Below are 20,081 nucleotides of genomic sequence, written 5' to 3' on the forward strand. Positions count from 1 at the left end.
ACCTCAGTAATACAAAGGGAGTTAATAATGTATAAAACTGACCATTACACAACTAGAGGAAGATGAACACAGCATTGAGCTAATTTTTTACACATATAACATCACAATATAACAAGTAGTTAGATCTGTGGATTTATGGCAACAATTAAGTGCTAACAGAACAAATTATGGCTTCCTTTAAAAACCTACTGTGGACAACAGAAACCAAAACAAGTGAAAATAATTATGGCAATGATAGTCTATTCTTCCTATGGAAAATAAACCCTTTACTCATATGACACCACAAAAAGTAGAAATAGGAAGCAAGATAACTGCCATTCATCTCCTCTTTTTATGGCATTCCCTTTATTGGTGAGTTAAGATGCTGGGATGGATTTGGAGTTACTCTGTAAATAAGTGATGAATACTATACACTGATCTGATTTTTGGGATGTTTACTGTATTGATATATTGGTTTAGTTCAATAGGGTGTTGTGAGGAAAAGCATGCAGGGAAGGGAAGAATAGCTCCTGATAAGCCACTTATGAGCAAACACTTGAGAATTGTTAAGAGATAATGCCAGGAAAAGACCCAGAAACACAAAAAATCAAAAGAACTGTAATTGGGTTTAAAAAGGTACTCTTTTAAGCCTTTAGCCAAGATGAAGTGTGTAGATTGCTGTTTTAAAGTCTTTTCTTGATAAATGCTTTGCTTCTATTATTAAACAAAAATATTGTTAAGAAGGCTGTTTTGTCACTGATTACCACTGGTCACAGATTCTCAGAAGGAAGAACTGCAGTTAGCTGAACTCAGTTGGACCTGGTAGGTAGGCCAGGTTGTTACAGAGGGTAAGAGCGGAAGAATTACAGAATTCCACCCCAAGGGAAGTAAAAAGGATAAAGCCTACAAAGCCTGAGGGGATGCACTCGGAGAGATCAGAAAGGGGACATAAGTACAACTAGCTCTGGAACTGTTTACATATGATTCTAAAGAAAATTCCCAAAAGAAGAAAAATAAGCAACAGAACCTAGAGCAATGAGATCCTACTCCATGACTAGGTTTTCTAAGCACTACGGTAATACTAATAAATAATAAATTTAAAAACATCAAAAGGAGACATGGAAGGTGGTGAAGGAGACAGTTGAAGGAAAGAATAAAAACATTCATGGTATATGTGAGTGAAAGGAAGGGGAGACACTTATAACACAACCAAAAATTTGATATTAATCAACATTGGGGAAGAAGTCAATCCATGGATTTGGAGAGTGCACTTTTAAATAAATAAAATAATAAATAAGCAATGAGAAAAAGAATCCAGTTTAGAAAGTTTATCTGCGGTTCAATTATACGGTTGCAGATAAAGGGACAGATTATTCAATTGGCTAAAAGCCTCTTTGTCTCACGTATGTGGCACAAAATGGTTTTAAAGCAGTTGACGAAAGTCAGCAAGGAATTCTGCATCTGCAGGGGAACTCCCTACTGTTGGAAATCTGGTGAGGGCAACTCCACTGTCTCCTGTAGTCATTTCCCCTCATTCTAGACATCAGTAGATGGAGGGGGCATGGCAGGGTTGTTCTTGGGGTGGGAGGCACAGGTGGGAGTTGAGAGGATAAGGTGAAGCAGAGTGGCTCTTAATTATGAGCTGCAGCCTCTTTTCTGCCTTTGGATGGCTTGGACAAATGAGCCCCACAGAGCATGGTTCTTTTGGTCATTTATATAAATGCTGACAAATTTTGCAATTTTAACAATAAGCCAGACAACACTAGCCAAATATCAGTCTCTGGTAAAAACAAGCTTTATAAGTATATGGGAATGTATCAATTTCATGAGCGAAACCAGCTGAAAATATTAGGCCATTTTGTCTACATTCTGCTCTCCTCTAGCTAAGTCAGTTCATTGGTGGCCGAATTACACATTATTTTAGAGAAACTTAAAATTTTGTTTTATATGTGTAATTTTCATATCATTCTCAGGGCTATATATGGCAATGGGATTTTAAGCAAAATTCCTCATGAAAACCAGTGGGCAGTTCTACTTACAAAGCCATATGATATGATATGAAGCTCTGTTTACTATGTTGTTTTATGACTGGAATAAAGTTTGGAACAAATCTGCAGGGTTAAAAAAAAATTTACTCTGGTAGCGGGAAAGCAACAGTGGATAGACTTCAACCACCAAAACTTGCTTAAATATTTTCACAAGTCTTAACAACTCTAATACAATAATAAATTGTTAATACATTTTTGTTCCAGAGTTTTTACAAGACCAAAATCACAAAAAGAAAAACTGCCAATAACTTAATAGTTTATTAGTCAGTCAACAATATTACAAATATTTAAAAATTACTTAATATAAATAGTTGGCAGCAAACTATTCCATTACAGAGTTAAATTACCAGTACAACAGACAGACTGGAGATTTAGACACCTGGAAGATAACAGTAAAACAAACTAAATATTTAACAAAAATTTTTTAAGCTGAAGGCGATTACCTAGTGTCCATAAAAGCATGGGTTCTCTTTTTATTTAGAAAAAAAAATAAAAAACTGCTTTAACACCCTAATAGGAATATAAAATAAAATCAACTTAAAATATTAATTTGCATATCAAAGAACCATTTATAATTACAATCCAAACACTCCATAAACCACTTGTGCGATTCTATACAGAAACTCGGAATTAGAAACTAGTTGCTTTAATATTACAAAGATTTCAGCTCCAAAAATAATTCAACATAAAATAAACTTTAGCAATTAGCATCATAAAATTATATATTTCCACATAAAAATACAAAATAATATTAATGACAAGAATATGAAAAATTATTCCAAGTATTTTACTACTATTAAAATAAAATAAAAACCAAAAAAACAAAATAGAAATATGCATGAAAAAAGTCTCTCCTTTTGTTAGCAAAACACTATCCAAAATAACTACAATCATTTACATCAGTACAAAGATTTCTGGATTTAAAAAATAGTTGCAATGACAAAAGGGGTATCTTTTCTGACAGTAAAAAATGACACTGTGGATAAAATCTGCAAAATATGCAATGAAAAAAATAAATTTGCATTAAAAAGGTTTACACTGTTATTTTTTTTATACAAACATTAGAAACAGTATTGCACATCACAACACAGAATCGAGGTTAGTCAGCCTTCCAAAATGTGTTATATTCAAGTTTTGTAGCATCTTTGAGGAGAGGCTTTGTGCAGCCAGATGCAACAGGGATAAAATATCAAGTGTTTTCCATACACAAATATATAAATGCTAAATGTTTCCTTGTTAACAAAAAGTGTGGATTTTTTAAGTTTTTTTTTTCCATCCACAGTCATGCTCGTGGGCAGCACTATGCACATTTGGGGAACAAAATTGAAGAAGCTTCAAAATTACAAAAATACAATCAAAATTAACTAAATCTTCTACAAAAATAGTAAAATAAATATGATCTGTAAAAAAATCAAATACAGTGTTCAACAGTTAGAAAATAAGAACTTGGTAGATTAAAAAAAAAAAAGAAAAAGAAAAAGGTTGTGGTGCAGGATATGATAACTGTAACTTTAATTGCTTTTACCCATGCCAAAAAGGGTAGCCTTTTTTGTTCCTCTACAGCTTAAATAGTTCTATTTAACAGGGAAAGTTATTTTCCCAACATCTCCAATCATTTCAATTTTGTACTATTTTCATATGAATGTTCATTATTTAATATACTTAAAGGCTCTTCAAATTTTAAACACTAAGCAGAAAATATGAAAATAAAGTTAAAAAAAATCTGCAGAATTAAATTATACCCAAGTAATTAACATTGCAAAACTACTGATTTCTTTTCTAAATTCCAAAAATTGAGGTATAGCAAAGGAGATGTCATCAGTCAAAAAAAGTGTGCCTTAAAATAGCTGACTGTTGGAAAAAATCTCTCACAGAGATATAAAAATAGTGCATAACAAATGTCAAAATGGATCAAGGTTTGGCAGGGTTTAGGTTAGAAAAGAATACTCCAAAAATCTGGAGGATCATGGTTAAGTAACAAATAGGGAACACTGACAAATAAATTAGTAAAAAGCTCTTCTTAAAACAGCATCAATTTTAAACATTAAAAACTTGAACCACAACCACAATAAAACAGCAGAATTAGACATGAACCACATATTGTACAGTACAAAAAAGCACATCGTAGACAACCAATATAAGATCAACACTTTGCTTACAAGAAAGATTGTCCCAAGGGATTGCAAAGAGCAATACCCTTGTAATTTCATCTCTTTAGAGTCAGACTCTTAATTCTGCATTTTAACATTTACCATCGTTGGGTGCTTGCTTAGACTGCAGAATCTCTCTCTGTTCCATTAAAATGTAGGGGCTAGTTGCATTAAAAATGCTCTGAGATAGAAGAATCATTAGCAGTATTTTTGTCTATTAGGGTTCAGTACCAAAGAAATGTATTAAATATTGCCTTTGTCCAAACTGTTTTTTTCAAAATTTGCAAGCAAGGTCATTACTAGAACTCCTTCATCAAAATAAAAACACTATACTTGACTGTCAAGTAGCTACGTTTCATGCAACAGTGACCCCAGTTTGACAGAAGACCACAATGCACACAGGTCATACATGTAAGCAAATTTTTAAGTCAGATTTCACTGTTGTCTTAAAGGTAAAATTTAGTTTGTTATGCAACTAGCCGACTGTATATTATACCATCTCCATTTTGACTTTACCTAGATTTAATTACTAAAGCATAATGCATTCTTATATAAGTATACCTTTTTAAAAATGTATTTTGCATGGGTTTTACATTTGGTGACTGGTTAGCAGTGTGCTGGCCATCTTTGGTTTGTAGAGGAAATCTTAATCATGAACAATCAAGGGGGTTTAAATTAACTTTTTTGTAAAATTCTAGCTTTTTACTCAAACTCATGTCTATACTACAACACTCCACATTAATTAGAATCACACATCACAAAATTGCACAGGGATTACAGTATTACATCCAGTCTGCATAAATCGAATTCCACTACCGACCAAGTCACAAAATGGCTGCACTTTCTAATCTAAAACTAATTTGCATATTGTACACATGGACATTTTTTTTACTTGAGTCACAATAATGCATGCAAGTTTGTTTTTTGTAACAAATTTTGTAATTTGCTCATGCTACCTAAATTCAAGAGAGCCTTTTTTGAACATCTGCAATAACTCATCTCTTGTTAATTAACAGTTCTAGTGCATGCATATGGTGTATACAGGTAAGTAAACATGCAGTTTTTTCACATTCTAAAACTATGGCAGTTTAGGCCATATTGTGCTGCCTGCATTTTATCTGTAATGCAGTGTCTCAAACGTTTCAATCCCGTATTAATAGGTGGCATTACACATAACACCTATATAGCAGCATAGCTAATACAGCTTGTGATTAAAAGTGTTTAAAAATAGCTAATAAATCAGATTATCTTGAGGTATTATTTCTTGCAAGTCAAAATGGAGAGCAAAAATCAACCCTAATTTTTAGTTTATGTATACACTGAAAATAGCAACAATAAAAATAAGCTTTTTGTAGCAGACATATTCCATCTTCACTATTTTGCTACCTTTGGTAAATTACTGGGGCAGATCTTGAAGTTAAAAACGCATGTTTAGAAATAAGTGCACGCTTCACCCACTAAATATAGCAGCAGACTTTGTGCCCCTACGCAAAAACATTCTCATATCTAATTTTAACTTTACATATAAAAATAACTTGGAGAAAATACAAAAGAACATTTTATTTTAACATGAAAATATCACAAAAATTAGTAAGCCTGAGATGTAGGGTTTTGGTGAAAAACAAGAGGCTTGTAGTGTTTTGGCTGCTGATAAAGATGCATGTATTGATAGCTGGGGTGAAAAGCAGAAGAATGCACTTATTTCTTCTGCATGTCAGTATCTTCAAACACAGTAAGCCACATGCACCCTTCTTTCCTTATGTAGGCGCTGGTTCACTATGCTTAGTTCCAGCGGAAGTGGATCTGACGTGGGCGGTCAGCCCCCTCCTTTACCAATGGCTTATGGAATTCACGACCTGCACGAGAGTGGATGTTTGCCCAGCAAAACTCACAGTAATACTGCAGGCAAGTGACATTGGCACAAAAGAAAGGAGCAAACTTTCCACCACATCGTGCACCCTGGCATTCATCGCACATCTGGTCATCCAACACATATGGCTTTACCTCCACCTGTTGGGGAAAAAAAAACAAAAACAAGATACAACCAACCCTAGTTAATGTCTTGTATTTCTGCATCGGAAAAGATTAAGCATTTTCAATTTGTTTTATGGTTGCCCAACCAAAAAAAACAAAACAAAAAAGTGTGAACATCGATGCTACAGGGGAGATATGATCTGGATGAGTGTTCCTGTGGTATAATTTGTTAGAAATACACAAATTTTTTTTATAGACAAGTGGAGATTGCAATCTACTCTTTATATGGAGAAGTGTAAATTAAATCAGGAGGAGGAAAGGAAATGGAAGCCTTGGTCACTCTCACATTGCCCAGTAGCATTCACAGGAAGCAAAAAGATTTTTTTTATGTAAATTATTTTACACATACTTTTTTTGTTTTGCTTCAAGTTGCCTTTACCAAATTCACTCCCACAATACACATTACTTTCTACTATTTATTGAGCAAATGTTGTGCTCGGTGCTTTCAAACATGCTTCAAGAAGCATACACTATGAACTATATTAAGTTTGTTATAAAGGACTGCTTGAGAGTATCTGGCTAATCTATACTGTTGATAAAGGTTAATACAGAAGCACTGGTTGTGAAAAATACTAATTTTTTTTTTTTTTTTTTTTTTTTTTTTTTAAACAAAGACCTTAACCTGACCTTTAAGGGTATGCCTACACTGCAATTATACACCCACTGCTGGCCCATATGAGCTGACTCAAGCTACGGGGCTTTTTAACTGTGGTGTAAATATTTCGGCTCGGACTGGAGCCCAGGTTCCAGGACCCCACAAAGGGGGAGGGTCCCAGAGCTCAGGCTCCGGCCCCAGCCCAAACAGCTACACTACAATTAAATAATCTGAGTCAGCTGACAGGGGCCAGCTGTGGGTGTTTAACTGCAGAATAGACATACATTAACTATGCACACAATTTTGCATGCATAATTATTTGATCATGCAAGAATCTAGCTTATATGCAAACCAGAGTTACACTTGTACCTACCTTACCGGCTTGCTCACATCCTGTTTTAGAAACACAAATGATTGTGTGTACAGGTAATCTGTGCAAATTAATAGCCATTTCAGGAATAATATATATCAAATTTGTAGCTAAAAGCCTTGGCGATATATTCCTTTAACTCTTTCTGTAACTATTTTAACTTTACACAAGAGGTTGTAAATACACTGTATTTCTAGGGTTGCGGTTTTTTAATTTTTTAAAAACATTATTTAAAACACAATTTTTACAACTCTCAGGACTACCAGACACCTGTCTTGTGTAGACAATTTCCCCACTCCCAAACACATCTGACTGAGAGTGGAAAAGCGGCAAGTGTGTAATGATTAATTTGCATTAGGTCTCTGTTACAGTTCAGTTAAGACTGTGTTCAGAGAGGAAAAAGAATTTCAAAACAAAATACAAAGGAATTGACCACAACTTAAAAAACAACAGCAGCAGCAGAAGCAACATTGTTTTGGACATTTTCCTCACTTTATAAAGATGACATACTGCTTGTCATTTGTCTGACAAAACACAGCGTTGCAGCAGTTCATACTCACAAACTGATTGCTATAAAAGGATTGCTTATCTGTAGACTAACATTATCAAGAATCTACATAAAGATGCTATCCATTCTGGAGCTAAGCAGTCATCCTTACATACTAGGATCATACTGCTGTATGAAACAGTAAAAACTTGAATGAAAAAAAAGTATTTAAAATGTATCCTTAAACATATGAGAAAACTAGATGTAGCATGGACAAAAACTAGTCACTTTGATGCATAAGATTAATCAGCACATCACTTACCTTTAAAAATGTGTTCTAATAAGTAGGCAAAACTATTTTTGTTGCAAGCTAGCTAAAGTTATTATTTCACTTGATGTGAGTCATCTGTGCAAACTCTTGAAAATGAAGTTGATTTTAAGTCACACACAAACTCACTATTCTTACAACAAATGCTAACCAAATTAAGAGAAAAGGGAAACAGCAATCCCTAAAATTAATCCCCAAATGCTTTGCATCAAAATTCTTTATTTTTTTTTTTCAAAATGTTCCGTGAGTGACTATCATTCCTGCCTGGTCTACAGTACATAAAAAATGTCGTGGAAAAAAACAGGCAGTACACTCACTGTGCTAATCTGTATTTTTAATGCAAACTCTATATGCTGTAACACTGAAGTTGCTTTTCTAGGAGTTAAACTCAAAGCTTTTAATATGAATAGGTATCTCATGCAAGAGTTATCTTTACAATTTCAAGCAACAAGTGAAGTACTGTACATTTCAATAATAATAAGTGTGTGTGGGTTTATCATAAGCCTCTGTCCCAAATCTGGACCTTAGCGTCCAAAATCTGGGTGCTTAGCATGAACCTCCAAGCTTAATTACCAGCTTGGATCTTATCTCGCTGCCACCAATCAGGATTCTGAGTACCTGATAAACTCTCTGGTCTCCCCAAACCTTTCCCTGGGGGACCCCCAAGACTCAGATGCCCTGAGCCTCCAACAAAGGGAAATAACCCACTTCCCTTCCTGCTCTTTACTTCCTCCCAGATTTTCCCGCCCTGGGGATACTAGGAGATTTCCCTGCTTCAATCCCTTGAAACACAAAACAGAGAGGACGATTTACCTTCCCCCCTCCTTCTTCTCCCCCCTCCCAGTCTTTCCCTGAGAGAGACAGTACTCCTGGCACAGAGATTCCTATCCCCTTGCCTTAACTAGGAAAAGAAAATCCAACAAGTTTTAAAAAGAAAGCTTTATATAAAAAAGAAAGAAAAAACACATGACATGATCACTGCATCAAGATGACATAACACAGGGCTATTGCTTAAAAGAAAATATGAATAATCAGCCTTATTCAAAAAGATATCCAATTTAAACATTCCAGCAACTCCACACATGTAAATACAAAATACAATATAAACCTATTGCTTTTCCTTTTGTACTCACAACTTGGGAACAGAAGGGTAGAAAGAAGCTTGGAGATAGAAAAAAAAAAAGCTCTTCCCTCATAGCCGAGAGAAACAAACAGACAGAACAAAGACAAAACACACCCAGAAGTTCCCTCCCTCACTTTGAAAAATCCGGTTTCCTGATTGGTCCTCTGGTCAGGTGTTTGGTTCCCTTTGTTAACCCTTTACAGGTAAAAGAAACATTAACCCTTAGCTATCTATTTATGACAGGGTTGAACTTCAAAATTCAAGGATATCTATCTATTGTTAGGGAGAATGCTGTCATCAAATGTGTGCCAATGGCTCCTTAAACTCTGAAAGAACCCCAACCCCCCTCAGTGGTTTCAGTTCAACAACGAAAATACTGAATCAGTGTATTAATGTATAGCATATGAGAGCATTTCTTTTTAGCCGTTTGCACACTCTCTCTTCTTCTTTTCCTCACCTCCATGCCTATTAATATGAGTTTGGGCTTTTTCCAAAACTGAGACAAGCAAGAAAATCATGCATAATTAAAAAAATAGCTAATGACTCAAATAATTAGGGAAAAAAAAACACTAAAATAATCACCTTCTAATCAATGAAAAAAATCACATCTAACATAATCTAGTACCAAGTTAGAATACAAACCCATGTAACTATGGATGTACAAGACCGGATGGACATTACCTGGTTTACTGCATAAATGAAGGCTGTATGGTAAGTATGGTATATGTATGTACCCAGTGAAGATAGCCTATACCCTGGAGAGAGACCAACCAACCATCTTCAGGCCAGAGTTACAGAAATGGAGTGGCAGAGAGACACAAAACTGTATCTAGAGATGTAGAATGGACTTCCCTGATCCCCCAAATTTTCTGATGAGAGGGAACTTAGGTGGTAGAAAAATACATTCCTTTAGATGCAAGCATCTTCCAACTGAGATAGAGGAGGCTGTTGACTCCTCATGTACAGAGGAGATCACTCCTGGGGATGGTATTATACAGCTGAAATGAAGACAAACTCTGGTTACAGGGGAATTCAACCATCAGAAATGTAGGGATTGTCTATACGCTGAGTTAGCACGCAGCAAGCCATGGTATAATCTATAGAACACTAGCTTGCTGTGCACTATCTGCAGGGTGAATTCCGGTACAGTGCACTAAAAGTTCCACAGTGAAATCTGATGCAACATCGAAGTGCACTATGGAACTTTTAGTGCATTGTAGCAGGGACTACACAGCATTTAGTGGATGGCAAAGTAGTGCACTGGAGAGTCACACGCTCTGGCTTGCCAAGCACTTTCTTGCTGTGTAAACAATCTCATAGATAGTTGGGTATATGGTAAATGTGACATCTGGTTATCTGCCTACTAAGTGCAAAGGTGGAAAATCTCCTGAAATATCTAGAGAAACTTCTACTAAATACTGGTAAGAAGCTTGTGGTCATAATACATATTAATACCAATGATGTAGGAAAATGTATGAGTGAGCATCTGGAAGCTAAATTTAGATTGCTAGGATGTATGCATAGGTCCTGAGCCACTCTTACAGATTTCTATGCAATGCCTCCAGTTCCACATGCAGTGCAAGCTAAGCAGGGAGAACTTCAGGGTCGCAATACATGGATGAGAAGATGGTGTAACGAGGAAGGCTTTAAATTTACTATATCCTGAGGAGCATTTTAGGGAAAGGAGAGCCTATATGAAGGGATGGGCTTCACCTTAATCAAAGTGAAATCAGATGATGGCACATAAAATGATATTTTGGGGGACTGTTCAAAGTAGAGCTGGGAGTGGGAGTTAAGGAAAACAAGGCATCTCTGTATCAAGTAAAGGATAGGACAGAAACAACAGCTAAACTGGGTCAGGCAGAAGTCAAGATCACAGAGGTAATTTCTGCTAAAATCAACGTGGTGTCAGACTGAGGAGCTAAATAAAAATAGGCACATGGTCAAAAACTATCAATATTGATATTCAGATGCAAGAAAATGAAGAGCACAATTACATGATCTAGAATGTCTGCCAATAGAAGAGGAGGACCTTGACATAACAGACATTACAGAAACAGATGAACGCTAAAACCAAAACCAAAACATGGATGCTATAATTCCTGGGTATAAATCATAAGAAATACATATTAGATTGCAGAAACGGGATAGGAGTGCCACATCTAAAATATTCCATAGAATCTATTCACATACAGCTTCTGAATGGTGAGGACTAACTAAGTTATAAGAATACAAAGCTGGGTCTGTACTACTACAGATCAGAAGAAGGAAATGGATCCCTCTAAATGTTCTGAACTCAAAGACTGTAACAAAGTCTAATACAATTATATTAATGAAGACTTCAACTACCTTCATATAAACTTGTCAAATATCCCAGCAGGACAAGAAAAAAATTATCAACATCTTAAACAATCGGTTTGTGGAACTGCTAGGGTTACTGAGTAAACAAGAGAAGCTCATCTCAACTTAGTCCTCAGTAACACACAGGAGTTGGTCCAAGAAACATCTACAGTTGAACCAGTAAGTAACAGTACACACAATAAAATTAAATGCTACATAACTGTGGGGCAAAAGGTACCAAAAACTAAAAAAAAGGGACTTCAAAAAGACCCTGAAGTCAAAGCTAAAAAAGTTACAATCCTAACATTTGGCACAGATGCTACTTACAAAAAACAAACAAAAACAAAAAACAGACTTACAAAAATGCACAGTTTTAAAATAAAAGGAAAGCAGAAAGTCAGGAAGTAAATCAGTATGGCTAAATGGCAACTTTCAAGAGGTTACTTAAATCACACAGATAGCTTTCAGAAAACCAACGTTAATCAAAAACTACATCAGATAGTATGTCAGAAGAAAATTAAGAGGGATCAAATGCACTTTGAAGAGCAAATAGCTAGATGTAAAAAACCCAAACTGATTATTTGTTGTTTAGTAACAAGCCTCCCCATGATTGCCCTCATGTTCTAAAAACCTTTATGTTGAGTCTTGATTAATTGTAGTTATATCCAAATTATTTTGGGGCAGTTGAAATCTTGTGGGTGTACACTGTATCCAAATACTGTGGTTCTGAATGCTGAAAGTTGATCTAGGTACTTCTTGTTCTCTGCCCCTACCACTTAAGAATCTGTAAGCACATGCCACATCAGTTTTACCTTAGATTTTAATTTTTCCCTTCAAGTATGTCATTTCTACCACCTAAATTATATCACTTCAAAGAATCATAGGGTTAGAAGGGAACACAAGAGTCATCTTTGCTAACCCACTGCCAAGATACAGGAGTTGTTGGGGCTAAACCATCCAAGACAATTTTTGAAAACTTCCAGTGAAGGAGCTTCCACAACCTCCCTAGGCAGTCTGTTCCATTGTCCTACTGTTCTTACAGTTTTTCCTGAGATTTAATCTAAATTTGCTATGTTGCAGTCTGAACCTATTTCCTCCTGTCTTGCCTTCTGTGGCAACAGAGAACAACTTTTCTCCATCCTTTTTATGGCAGGCTTTCAAGTATTTGAAGACAATAAGCATGTTCCCTCTTAATCTCCTCTATTCCAAGCTAAACATACCCACTTCCTTTACATACACACACACATATATATACATATATATACACATACATATATATATTACACACACACACACACACACACACACACATTATATATACACAGAGCACTGCTATTCCAGCTGCCTTCTTGGCACCCAGAGGCCCTTCAAAATTTCTGGTGACCTAAATGCCATGAAACAGAACTGTCTACTAAGAAGTTAAAGCTTCTGTCACCATTAATTCCTTTTTTTCCCCTAAGGGACTTTGTGGGGACAGACTGCAGATAAGATGCATGTTAGCATTAGGAAATGTTAGTGTGTGTGGTTTGTTGGTAGTTTAGTTTTTTTCAGAAGTGTAGAAACAGGACTCATGACCAAAATGATGTTCTTGGTCAAGCTTTTAATTTATTTTAGGATTCTTTCCCACCATTCCTTGTCCCTTCTCTAAAAACATAGGTATCAGTCCCTATGTCTAGCCTGATCAGCAACTATTTAATGTCTTAAGAAAAGTGATGTAATTTGAAGCTAACAAAAAGTAATTAACTACATTTAAACATTGCTCACTCTGACAGAGTGCACTTGCCCCACACTGGACAAGTCGGGATTAACCCCATACTTTGGGCAGAGGAAGCCACGCCCCCTCTCTCCTGCTGGGAATGCTCCAATTGGAGTGTCAGTATAAAAGGGAGCAGCCCAGATCAGTCAAGGCTGACCGCCGAAGTGAGAGGATGCCCAGGAGCTGCTAGAGCCTAAGATTGTGGAGGCCAAGCCTGCTGAGATCAAGACAGCCAGGGATGACAGTAATTTAAAGGACTTAACGGCACTCCAGAGTCCTGCGGAGGGGGAGGAGCCTCAACTGGAAGAGGCGTGACCTCTATCAGAAGAGGTGGGGCCTTTAAATCCTGGGGCTTTTAAATCAGGATTTAAAGGGCTCAGGGATTCGGCTGAAACTAGGAGCTAAGCCCTTTAAATTAACCCCGGGAGCTACCAGCTGCAGAGGCGAAAGTAATTTACATTTCTTACCCATATGGTCCAATCGCAAGCAACCCACCCACCTCTCCTACGTACGTCATGGATCCCTCCCATTGCATGACATAGATAGAGAAAATAAAGCTACTATTACTACTACCAGTACTGTCTGTAATAAAACTTTACTATTGGAATAAGCCTGAAAAAGTGAAAACTCAGTGTCACATTTTTCTCTGTGTCTTCCCTCCTCCTCCTCCAGCCAGGCTGCCTATGCTAGGCTCTGTGCTTTCTCCCTGCCTGGCACCCAGCAGCTGCTGCAGAGGCTTCCCTCTAGCTTGCAGCAGGGAGACTGCCTCCCCTGCATAAAACAGTTTAAACTCAGTTGTTCCTGAGGTTCAGCCCCCCAGGGTTCAAGAGAGGTTCTCTGCCATCATTGTTAATTTCAACTCCAGTTGGTTGGGGGGCGGCTGTGGTAGCCATGCAGGGGCAGTTCTTTCTTCCCACTGGATAGGGATCTCCAATACTTACTAAAATACAATGCTGGGGCTGGTTGCTGGGTCGGGCAAGTCGGTGGCAGGCTGCAGCTGCATGGTTTGTGAAATCAGCATTCATATATACACATACATCAGTGGTATGTGTAATGATTGTTGTCCACAAACAATGCAGGGGATGGAGGAATTCAGAGCCTTAGGCTGCAGCCTGGCTGGATGGAGGGGTTAGGGAAGAGGAGAAAAAGTGATAGTGAATTTTTCCTCCACCATGCTTTATTAGTTTAGGATTTAAGTTCACAGCTGTATTGTGTGTATATTAGTAAGAGTACGATCTCATCCGAGGGGCAACGCGACTGCCCCTGCCATGGCAAACCACCCTCGACCGTCGAACATCCCCCCCAGCTACATGTGAAGTGAAAATTACAAGGAGGTCAGAACAGCCCTCAGCTACCATAGAAGGACCTGATTCACTACGACCTATCGAGGAGAGTGGCATGTGGCAGGGAACAGCTGAGTTAAACTTCCTTGAGACATGCGTTTCCTGCTACTATCCTTCACGCAGGCTTCTTTCTTACCCAGTTTCCTCTGTACCAGCTACAGCGTACATTTCAACCTTAGACTAGGCTTCTATCCAGGATAAAAGTCCACAGCTGACCTGAGTAGCGCAGTGATATTGTGGAACCGTCGAGCTTCCACAGCGACCTGAGACAGGCAAGTACCCTACTGGAAGACATAGTAGGAAGTAGCCAGGGGCTAGACTTGACCTGGTTAGTAGGACCGGTGTTAAGTCAGTCGTGGTTGCGGATGGATCCCCTGACCAGCAGGCAAATACACTCACTGCTCATAGGGCCCTGGGCTGGGACCCAGTGGGAGTTTGGGAAGGTCTGGTCCCCCCACCGTGGCCATCACCTCCCGGGTGGTGGTCCATCCTCCCTCACCTCCAAACGCGCAAGCCCTTGTGACGGAAGACGCAGCCGTATTGACTCTGAACCACTAGGCACACAGGCCTTGCAACAAAGAGACAACACAGAAAAATGAAATCCTAAGTGTATATTAATAATTTCCTTATAGAAAGATCAGTGGCGTATTATAAAAATGATTGCAGTTTCTTTGGCTTGACCAATATTCAATCGCATTATAAAATTCAAATCCAACCACCCTCCCCCCCAAAAATTACCTTTGATACATCTACAAATCTATGGGGCAAAGGATGGATAAGAAAAGCCATTTAACAGAGTGGCCAAAATCTACAAGAATCCCTCAAGGAAGTTTTATACTCCGTCAATTTGGAACAGTAAATTAGAACTGAAAAGTATTAATCTCCAACACACGTTTATTGGATTGGGCAAAACTACATCATGAAGAAAAAAACATCTTAAAGAGTCCACTTAAAAACTATTCAGTAAAATGGCATTTGAGAATATGACTTTTGTTTCAGTTCTCTAATTAAGTTGTTCACTATAACATATAAGAAGTTTTTCTTCTAACTACAAGCTTGAAACTGATCATGGAGTCTTAAAGTCAAGCTGTTATTCTTCTCTGACTCATACAACACCACAAATAAGATTCGCGGCGTAAAGTTCCAATCTTTCTATAGATAATGGGTGTTCACAGAGCCATTACTTTTATAGAACTCAGCATAGATAAAGGCTTTCCTATTCGAAGCAATAGCAGAGAGAGGCCCAAATTGTGCCTACTGAATTACATCTTACACAACCTTCGGCCAGGTCTAACACGATGCGCGATCGATTTAGATACGCAATTTCAGCTACGAGAATAGCGAGCTGAAATCGGATTATCTTAAATCGATCTACTACCCGTCTCCCCGCGCGGGATCGATGTGCGCGGCTCGCCATGTCGATTCCGGAACTCCGTTGGTTTTGGTGGAGTTCCGGAATCGATGTAAGCGCGCTCAGGGATCGATATATCGCGTCTAGATGAGACGCGATATATCGATCCCCGAGCAATCGATTGTAACGCGCCGATACGGCGCGTCGTATAGACGTGGCCCTTGTTTCCTTCAGTGTTTAGTTCAGAGATGAGACAAAAAATGAGAGGATTATGACAGCAGTATACATAACACAGAAGGTATCTTGGATGTTTGGATTTACCTTCTCTCATAACAAAACAAACAAAGGGACAATCAATGAAAATGAAAGGCAAAAAAAGTAAAGAGTTACATTAAATAAAGCAGACTTTTTGTTTGAAGTCAAAAGGGATATAAAACCCCTCATGTTTCAATGCACATGTCAACCTCTAATTGGTAGGGGTTAGGTAATATTTCCTTTAGGTGCCATTTATTCCATAATTGTGCCCACATCAGATTTCTGGCACCCTCCTGGAAGCTTCTGTTGCTGGCAAAGACAGAACACCAAACTAGATGGCCCATTAGTTTGATCCTGTATGGCTATCCCTATGCTCCTGCAAGTGATCTTCCTAAGATAAATTGTCTGGTAACAAACAGGAGTAAGAGAAAGATATAAGGAGAAAGAGAGAAAACTTTCCTTTAATTAAAATTGCATTCAAGTTGCATTCAAATATATACCCAATAAACAATAAGAGCTACTGAGGACATGATGATGATCTGTTCTGGACAACTAATTTCTAGTGGCCTAATTCATCTTTCATTTAAAAAAAAATCTCAGGAGATTTCTGCTTCCCAGTTTAGTGAATTAGTTTAACAGCTTCATTACACTTTCATTTACCATAGTTACAGTGGAAAAACTAATCAAAGCCACAGCATGGAGAATTTATATATTTGAAACATTTAACAGCTACAAGAACCTTAGTGTTAGAAATGGGGATTTTTTAAGTGAAATCTAATGCCAGAAATTAACAACAGTCTAACAACTGTAATTACACAGGTGTTAATGTGGCAAACAAACAGGCAATGTTTTGTGCATCTGACGCTTTTCATATATTATACTGAATTTAAAACAAAGGCATTAAGTTTTGCCTTTTGATATCTCTCAAATACACCCTGATCCAAAAACTTCCTTAACCTCTGTGTCAGTATACTACTCATGTAAAACATAAGGGTTTCAAAGCTTTCAGAACTGTGATCCACATTATACAGTTTTTACACTACATTTTATTACCTTCAGAAAATTGTGTACACATGCATCTGTCAAAAGTATGAGATTTAATCCCCTTTATGTATTTAGAAGTAGTACTCTTTCCTATATATTAGTATTTGGGCGAAAGCACAATATAAAAGTTCCAAACAAAATTGGGATCCCATTATGCAGGGGAATGTACAAACACATGGGAATGTAACTAATTTGAAATGATGGAACAATTGAGTGTAACAAACAGTAGAATCAGTAGGATAAAATAATAAGGTCACACTATTACATAGCTTAGCTATGTATATAATTTGATAGCTTCTCATTTTTTTTATTAAAAAAAACAAATATTCTAGAACTCACTCAGACTACTGATCAACGTGGCCATCACTAGCTTCATGATTTTCTGTGCATATATAGCATTTCAATATAAATTATTTTACAATAGCTCTATGGGTCTGATACCAGATTTATCAAATTCAAGTGGCATAATCAAAGCAACTTACTTGCTTAACATTTGTTTCATTTTAAAGATACATCTGAAAAATTAGGCCCATATTTTAGATTTTCCAAAATCTAATATTAACAATAAATATGTTCTAACAGAGAAGGAAAAAAAAAGTTAATGAAAGCAGCATGTTAGAATTTAAACATTCTTCTGCAGTCTTTACACCCCAATATTATAGCACAACAACACTCACAAGTGAAACTGACTAGGAAACAAAATTGAAATTTACTAATCTATTTTCATTGATCCAGAAGACTAAAATGCAAAAAACAAACATAAGTGTGTAATAGGTAAATTCAAGGTTCCAATTATTCAGAGACTAAATTACATTAAGTAATATGTAAAATGGAATTTAGGAGGACTAACAGATTTTGAAGAGGAAATAGATGAAATATAAAAAAAACAAGTATATCAGAAGCATAAAGCCTGCACACAAATCAGTATGTCTTCTGTATCACCAAGGGACAAAGGAGGCAATTAAAAGAAGATAAGAACATTGCTGACAAGCTAAATAATTTCTCTGCATCAGTCTTCACCTCAGAAGATGTCAGAGAGATAACTACACTAGAATTCCTCTTTTCTGGAAATAAAAGATAAGATACTAAAAGATTGAGGAGTCAAAAGAAGAGGTGCCGAAACAAGCAGATAATCTAAAAAGCAGCAAGTCACTATGTCAGGATGGTATACATCCAAGAGTACTGAAGGAGCTCAAGGATGAAGTGGCTGAGCTGCTAGCAAAGAACATGCATTCTTCTAATTAAAAATAGATTAAGGACTGAAGAGTAGCAAAAATGGTACCAATACATAAAGAAGTTCCAGGGCTGATCCAGGTACAGACCAGAAAGCCTTACTTCTGTACCTTGTAAATTCATTGAAATAACAATTAAAACCAGAATAAAACAACACCTGGAAGATCATGATATGATATAATCTAACCAGCCTGGTTTCTGCAAAGAGAAATAATGTCTCACTAATCTATTAGAATTTTTGAATGGATCAGTATAGTAATAGATAAAGGAGAAACTGCTGACATTTATTTAGACTGTCAAAAGCCTTTGACAAGGTCCCTCACAAAAGGCTACTAAAGAAGCTAGGTAGCCATGGAATATAAGGCAGAGTATTGTCTTGGATTGAAAACTGGGTAACAAATAAGGAACAAAGAATAGGAATAAATGATCAATTATCATCATGGTGAAAGGCTAATAGAGGGATGCCTTAGGGTTCCATACTAGGAACTTTCATTAATATTTATTAATGATGTGGCTAAGCAAAGGAGGTAGCAAAATTTGCAGATGATAAAGTTATTTAAGCTAGACAAATCCAGAGAATAATGTGAGGCACTTCAAAGGGACCTAACCAAACTAGGTGAACGGGTAACACAATGGCAGATAAAGTTCAAGGTAAATAAATGCAAAGCAAACATATATTGGAAGAAAAAGTTTGAATTATCCTAACAGGATTGGAAATTACTTTATTAGAAGGGTAGCCATGTTAGTCTGGATCTGTAAAAGCAGCAAAGAATCCTGTGGCACCTTACAGACTAACAGACGTATTGGAGCATGAGCTTTCGTGGGTGAATACCCACTTCGTCGGATACATGTAGTGGAAATTTCCAGGGGTAGATATATATATGCAAGCAAGAAGCAAGCTAGAGATAACGAGGTTAGTTCAATTAGGGAGGATGAGGTCTTGTTCTAGCAGTTGAGGTGTGAAAACGCAATGGAGGTAAAAACTGGTTTTTGTAGTGCAAGCCATTCAACAGTCTTTTTAATCTGAGTTGATGGTGTCAATTTGCAGATGAACTGAAGCTCAGAGGTTCTCTTTGAAGTCTGTACCTGAAGTTTTTTTGCTGCAGTATGGCACCTGTAAGGTCTGCTATGTGTGCTGCCAGGGGTTGACGTGTTCTCTACCGGTTTTGTATGATTGCATGCCTAAATCTGATTGTGTCCCAGTTTATTCTTTTTCTGTAGAGTATGGCTAACTTGGAATTCAAAGCGTGCCGCGGCAGTGCTTTGAAGTGTGCTGTGGTCAGAGTGGCAGGGGGCGCAGGCAAGAGCTATCAACAGGCTGCATGTAAACAAATACTTTACAGGTGTAGCGCGCCAGCGCCCTGATCACTGATGCTTTACAGTGCGCTGTATCTGCAGCGCGCTCAGGAGGGGTTTTTCATACCCTGAGCGCGAAAGTGCAGCGCTGGTACAAGTGTAGTGTAGCCATCTGTACAGACTGTCCAGTTGGCCAATGTACAAGCAGAGGGCATGCTGCTATTACATTGGTGGATGCGGTGAATGACCCGGGACGGTGCGGCTGATCTGGTTAGGTCTGTGATGTGTTGCTGGTGTAGATATTGGGCAGAGTTGGCATCGAGGTTTGTTGCATGATTGTTCCTGAGCC

At 37.5% G+C, this 20,081-nt stretch overlaps 1 protein-coding gene across 6 annotated transcripts in view; it reads right to left on the reverse strand.

Annotated features, from left to right (window-relative positions):
• Positions 1–2,266: 2,266 nt before the first annotated feature.
• CPEB2 (cytoplasmic polyadenylation element binding protein 2) overlaps positions 2,267–20,081 on the reverse strand; it is a 105,614-nt gene continuing 87,799 nt past the window's right edge. For all 6 annotated transcript variants that reach the window (XM_075066583.1, XM_075066580.1, XM_075066581.1 and 3 more), the window contains one exon: positions 2,267–6,187. In XM_075066583.1, the coding sequence (XP_074922684.1) occupies positions 5,960–6,187 (228 nt within the window). In that variant the 3' untranslated portion in view covers positions 2,267–5,959. The remainder of the gene's footprint in view (positions 6,188–20,081) is intronic.

The sequence above is a fragment of the Chelonoidis abingdonii genome, chromosome 5 (assembly GCF_003597395.2).
Source record: "Chelonoidis abingdonii isolate Lonesome George chromosome 5, CheloAbing_2.0, whole genome shotgun sequence".
NCBI classification, from domain to species: Eukaryota; Metazoa; Chordata; order Testudines; family Testudinidae; genus Chelonoidis; species Chelonoidis abingdonii.